The sequence below is a fragment of the Trypanosoma conorhini genome (assembly GCF_003719485.1).
Source record: "Trypanosoma conorhini strain 025E chromosome Unknown Tco_14.4_contig_00283, whole genome shotgun sequence".
Lineage (NCBI taxonomy): Eukaryota > Euglenozoa > Kinetoplastea > Trypanosomatida > Trypanosomatidae > Trypanosoma > Trypanosoma conorhini.
The window spans coordinates 9,382-14,670 of NW_021704364.1; the positions used below are offsets into that span (position 1 = coordinate 9,382).

Sequence of the window (5,289 nt, forward strand, 5' to 3'; positions counted from 1 at the left end):
GCTGCGCCGCCAGCCCCACCGAGCCTCCCGCACCTCGTCCTGCAGGCCGTTGCGCTCGCGTGCCAATTCGTCCAGCCGCGCACGCAGCCCGTCGGCGTCCGCATGCAGCTCGTCGCTCAGCCGCTCGCGGTCCTACGCTACACTGCCGCAACTGCGCCTCGAGCTGCGCCGCAGCCCCCGAGCCTCCCGCACCTCGTCCTGCAGGCCGTTGCGCTCGCGTGCCAATTCGTCCAGCCGCGCACGCAGCCCGTCGGCGTCGCATGCAGCTCGTCGCTCAGCCGCTCGCGGTCCACGCTACACTGCCGCAACTGCGCCTCGAGCTGCGCCGCAGCCCCGCGAGCCTCCCGCACCTCGTCCTGCAGGCCGTTGCGCTCGTATCCTAATTGTGTAATGCACGAAGATGTTTCTTCATGTATATTTGTTGGTCTAGTCGTGTTTTCATTGGTGTGGCCCAGCATTGTTTGTCTATCCTCGCAATTTTCCTGCTCAGATCCGGGTGTTTTTTTGGGTTCCGCACTATTTTCTGGAGTTGTAATTTGTTTTGTAATGTGGTGGCGTTGAATTTCTTTAGATGATGGTGTTATTGTTGTGCCTTTATCCTGTTTCTCTTCTTGAGCAAGTGATTCTTGAAAAGTTTTGCTGATGTCCCCTTCCCTTTGTGCCGTTGGTCCCATTGCATGCTGCGAGGTTGTGAGGGCCTCTTTAGTGCTTCTGCTTTCCTCCTCGAGTTGCTCATGGAGTTTGTGTATCGTTTCTAGCAACTGCGTCTCCTTGTCGTGCTTCGTGGCGAGGGAATTTGCGGCCGTGGCTTCCGCCACTTGTCTTCGTTGAGGTGTCGATGGCAGCCGTCCCGCCACCGCACTTGCCATGAGTATTTTCTGTCGCTCGATGACCTCGAGGCAGCGTGGACAGACACTCTGCGGCTTGTCCCTGTAGTGCCCGGAGATGCAGTTGCACTTGCAAACGCAGCTGGAGCAAAGCACGATGCCGCAGCGGCGGCAGTTTGTTTTGCTGCTGAAGATCCCGAAGGTGGCGCCGCAATCCTGGTACTGGCAGTACTTAGTCTTGGACGGCACCTGCCACTCACTCTCCGGGAGTACGCCGGTGATGGACATCGTGCTGGCGGATGGCGGAATGGAGGCGATCGTCGGCCTCCTCGTGGCCGCTTGCCGTCTGTGTTACTACAGCCCCGCAGCCCAAATAAATAAAAAGAAGGAAAGCGAGCTCAACGCATTTTTCGTGCCTGTGCCTGCGTGTGTCGGCAGATGGAAGTGGGACAGGCAGGCAGGCACAGTGGCCCACGCAGCAGCCTTAGCAGGTGCGTTTAGCTCCAAGGAAGTTGCACAAAAAAAACATGGATGATCCAAGTCTCTTTCTTCTCCCCACATTTGCCTCCGTATTTCCTTCTTCGTTCCTGCCGTATTTGCCGGCGCTGCTTCGTTTTGGAGGCCGCGCCGTGGGCATCGTTCTGCGGCGCCGTCAACTTGCCGACATTTGACCAACTTCGCAGCTCGTCGTAGTGTCTAAGTACTATTTTATTTTTTTTTATTTTTTTATTTTTATTTTATTTTTTTTTTTGGGGGGGGGGTCATTCCTCTGTGATGTGCGTTTGAGCTCAGTGTTTCGCCTCGTGGAGCTGCTCACCTCCCCTGCTTGGATCTGCCTAGTGCGCCACCACCACTACCACCGCTGGCAAAGCCTCCCTTTCTGCTGCCGTTTTGCTCTTTGCTTGCCAGCCATGCGTCGTAGTTAATCAGGCACAAGTGTTGAAGCTGCGAACTGTAAAGCGCGGATTCATTGAAGAGAAGGGCGCACACCAGGAATACAAAGGGGAAGACCACGTAGAAAGTAAACCGTGTTGTTTGCCTCATGGTTTCCTTGAGCGCCGCGTCCTGCACACCGCGCAGGTAGCGTGCCTTACTTGCCATCTCTTGCATGTCCGCCTCCATCTGTAGAAGACCCGCGTTTCGGTTTTGCCACAAACCATACGCGTACACATAGCTCTGGGCATCGGCATGGGCGTCTGTCGTTGCTGTCGCGGACTTATCTGCGGGCATCTGTTGACCTTCCGAAGATGTCGTCGACCGTCCCAAAGAAGGAGACTGTGTCTGCGCCTGTTTGCTGTTATTGCCGTTGTTCCCATCTAAGTCTGCCCCCGCCTGTTTGGGTTCCAACGTGCCAGACACGGGGAAGAAGGACGTCTTTGCTCGTTGCATGCCGGGCGCACGGAGGTCAGGGAAGAGGTCGTCTGTGCTGGGGAAGAGCGACCTGGCACTAGTCACCGAACGCACGGGCCTCCCACCGCCGCTTGATGACAGAGAGGCGGAAGACTTGATCCCAGCTGGTGTGGTGAAAAGCGGCGAGGTCATAGGCCGCCGCTCTGGGTGACCGGGACGCCGCACCAAAAGCTCCTCCATGCCCTTGAAACACTCACAAAACAGTAGAGCCACTTCGTCATTATTATCGGAGGACCGAAGTCTCTCACCGCCCGCAGAAGCCGCTGCCTGCCCTATTGAGCTTGCAGCACGCCGCTGCAAGGCAAGAAACGATGATGGCCGGACCGAAGCGCGGCGCGGCAACTCCCTCGGTTGGGCCAGCCGGCGCAGGATGGTCGCCGCGCACGCCATTGCGACTGCCCACCGCGCGCGCTCGTGTGCCCCCCTCTCCTCCCCTCCCCGCGGAGTGCGTACGACGGAAGGGGAATGGAACAGGGCGCAACAACTCGCGCAGGTGCGTGGGCGCGTTGCGGGGGAAACGGTTTTTTGGGGAAGTGGCAACGCAAAATACAATAAAAAAAGGAAATAAATGGAGACAACTGTCGTCAGGTGACGAGGGGAAGACACAAGAGGCAACCACGCGCGCAGAAGCGTGGAAGAAGAAGAGTAACCCCCCCACACACACACCTACAGGCGTGAGGGCAGGCAGCCGCCGCGAGAATAAAATGACCAACTAGAAAACAAAACAAAACAAAAGCTCAAAGGAAATACGCGCTGGGGAACACTACTTGCGACCCCGGGCGGTGCCGCCACCCTGCCGTGCAAAACTACTTGCTGCCGGCGTTTGTCTTGGCGTGCGAGCGCGCCGTGACGGTGATCTTCTTCACGGAGGGGTGAATGGAGCGCTCAATCTTGTCCGCCTTCTTCTTGTCCGTGACGACGAGGGTGTAGAGGTAGCGGCTGCAGCGCACCTTGAACTTCGTCACGGCGGGGTTGTGCTTCACCTTCACACACCTGGCGTCCTTGCGGGAGCAGATGGCGAGGAACTCCTTCAGGTTCTTGATTTCACGAGGCATCCTTCGCAACGGGTATCTCCTTGCTTGAGAAGAGCAACGCAGAAAAGCAAAAAAGAGGAGGAAAAAACGAAACCTCACTGGTCCGGAAAGGCACACACACACACACACAGACAATGAGAGATACAGATGAAACTTTGCAACAACAACAACAAAAACGAAAAAGTCGCGGGTAGAGCTCCTTGAAGACGTAGGAGAAATGCAGGAAGATACAAACTTCAGCCCTGTCAGCAACGCGGCGCGCACCGATTTGCTTCTTTTGTGTGTTTCATGTGGCTGCTCCTTCAGTTCCGCCTCCGCTCGGAGAACAGAGGGTCCGTGCTTGCCGCGTCCTCGGCAAAGAGCTTGCTGGAGTACACGCCCTTGCCCGCATGCGAGGGGACGTCCAAGAAGTCTGGGTCTTCCACCTGACGCCGTGGCTTCACTAAATAGCGATCCGCCTTCAGCTTCCCTGACAGCCGCGCATTTGCCTCGCTCCGCCGGTCCAGCTCCCTCTCCCGCGCAGACTCCTGCGAGCTCAAGTGATAGATGAGTTTGTTGTACCCAACCAAAAACAAGATGCCCCCGGCGAAGCAAAGAATCGGCACGCGAAACTCCTCCCAAAGGAGGAATAACAGGCCAGCGAATTTGACGTTGCCGCTGTGATCGTAAAGAATGCGTCGCTGGCGCTCCTGAGCAATGCGCTCCCGCTCCTTATCGCTATGCTGGCGGTAGTTGCCAAGCCGACACAGGCGGGTTCGGCGAAGCATGAATGATGCTACGGTAGATAAAGTCAAAGGGAAACACAACTGTAAACGCAAATGGCAACCTTGACAGTCGCAGACGCCTCCCACGCGCCCACGCCCTTCGTTCTCTTCAGGCCACGGCAACCGCCCTTCAGCGCTCACACGATTTTTCCCCCAGGGAATTCCCACTGCAGCCACCACAACAATAACACCCCCTCGCAACACAAAAGCCAACAAAACACAAACGCACACGTAAAAGCGCTCTTGCCGCGCCGCCAGCTCTTTGAAACAACCGAATAGAAACTGAAATCGCACCATTACGGCCGTGCGTCCCGGAAAACCCGTTAAAAAAATATATCACGCTTTAGTGTGGTCTTCCTCTGTTCCTCTTGCGTAGTGAGAAAAGGCGGAGATGCGAAAAGTGCCCGCAATACCGTCCCTCACGATCCTCTTCACTGCATCCTTCCTTGCTGCGGCATGTCAGTACGTGAAGCAACATTCGAATAGGCGGCACGTTTAGCCTTTTTTTCCCGGCCGCTGCGTCCGATGCCACAAGGCACGGGCAGTGCAGTGCAGTGAGGGAGGGAGGGGAGGGAGGCATTTCAGGGCCGTATTTATTTGCCCCACGGAGGAGGAAGGTGTCGTGGTCGCCACAGGCCCACAGCTCTCTCACTCTCTCTCTCCCAGTCTCCCATCGCGGAAACACACACACACGCACGTCCCGGGCGGGAGCGCCACTGGGACGGACGAAGGCTTCACGAGAAATAAAAATTGCGTCCAGGCACGGACTGCGGCGAGACACCAAGAGACGTCCGCCAGGGGCAGGCACGGCCCCAGGCGTCCCCCGCCTGCCCATTCCTGTCGTTTCAGCCTCCACGAGGTAAAAAGCGGGCCGCACGCCCCAGTGGCGGGTTTTCCAAACAACCCGATCCCGCCGCCGATTCGCGCTTTGTGCGTATGATTCTTCAGCTGCGGACGCAAAAGCGGGGAGGTGCCGAAGGCGGGACGCCTTTGCTTTTGCCGCCGCGTGCATCCGCGGCAGCTCTGACAGCAGCGCCTGGAGACGAGCCTGGGCGTCGTGCACAACTTGGCACCCCAGCTCAAGCCGCCAGGGCCGGCACACAGTTGTCCCGCCCATACATGTGAGGGGGGTTTCTCTCCTTCACTCTCGCTCTCTATCTCTTGCTTTCGAGGCCGCTCACTCCGTGCGGGGCGCCATTCGTGCCGCGGCAAGTGAACCTACCCACAAGCTTCACTGCAAGCCACGCCAAAGAG

General features: G+C 57.5%; 5 protein-coding genes across 5 annotated transcripts in view, besides 4 other annotated features; all 5 read right to left on the reverse strand.

The window, feature by feature from the left end:
• The window catches only part of Tco025E_05084 (uncharacterized protein), a gene marked incomplete at both ends in the record, with an annotated part of 684 nt that extends 580 nt beyond the window's left edge, over positions 1-104 (reverse strand). The window contains one exon of the mRNA XM_029371987.1: positions 1-104. This exon is cut by the window's left edge and continues 580 nt beyond it. Coding sequence (XP_029227978.1) covers positions 1-104 — 104 coding nt within the window.
• A 33-nt stretch (positions 105-137) lies between these two features.
• Positions 138-1,115, reverse strand: Tco025E_05085 (uncharacterized protein; the record flags this gene model as incomplete). The annotated part of the gene is made up of 1 exon (XM_029371988.1): positions 138-1,115. The coding sequence occupies one exon, from the start codon at positions 1,113-1,115 to the stop codon at positions 138-140; it is 978 nt and encodes a 325-aa protein (XP_029227979.1).
• A 418-nt stretch (positions 1,116-1,533) lies between these two features.
• Positions 1,534-1,578: a microsatellite.
• Positions 1,579-1,640: 62 nt separating this feature from the next.
• Tco025E_05086 (uncharacterized protein) lies at positions 1,641-2,627 on the reverse strand (the record flags this gene model as incomplete). Its single annotated transcript, XM_029371989.1, has 1 exon — positions 1,641-2,627. The coding sequence occupies one exon, from the start codon at positions 2,625-2,627 to the stop codon at positions 1,641-1,643; it is 987 nt and encodes a 328-aa protein (XP_029227980.1).
• A 756-nt stretch (positions 2,628-3,383) lies between these two features.
• Positions 3,384-3,405: a microsatellite.
• Positions 3,406-3,429: 24 nt separating this feature from the next.
• Positions 3,430-3,448: a microsatellite.
• A 125-nt stretch (positions 3,449-3,573) lies between these two features.
• Tco025E_05087 (uncharacterized protein) lies at positions 3,574-4,332 on the reverse strand (the record flags this gene model as incomplete). Its single annotated transcript, XM_029371990.1, has 1 exon — positions 3,574-4,332. The coding sequence occupies one exon, from the start codon at positions 4,330-4,332 to the stop codon at positions 3,574-3,576; it is 759 nt and encodes a 252-aa protein (XP_029227981.1).
• Positions 4,333-4,378: 46 nt separating this feature from the next.
• On the reverse strand, positions 4,379-5,152 carry Tco025E_05088 (uncharacterized protein; the record flags this gene model as incomplete). The annotated part of the gene is made up of 1 exon (XM_029371991.1): positions 4,379-5,152. The coding sequence occupies one exon, from the start codon at positions 5,150-5,152 to the stop codon at positions 4,379-4,381; it is 774 nt and encodes a 257-aa protein (XP_029227982.1).
• A 16-nt stretch (positions 5,153-5,168) lies between these two features.
• Positions 5,169-5,197: a microsatellite.
• The last annotated feature ends 92 nt before the right edge of the window (positions 5,198-5,289 follow it).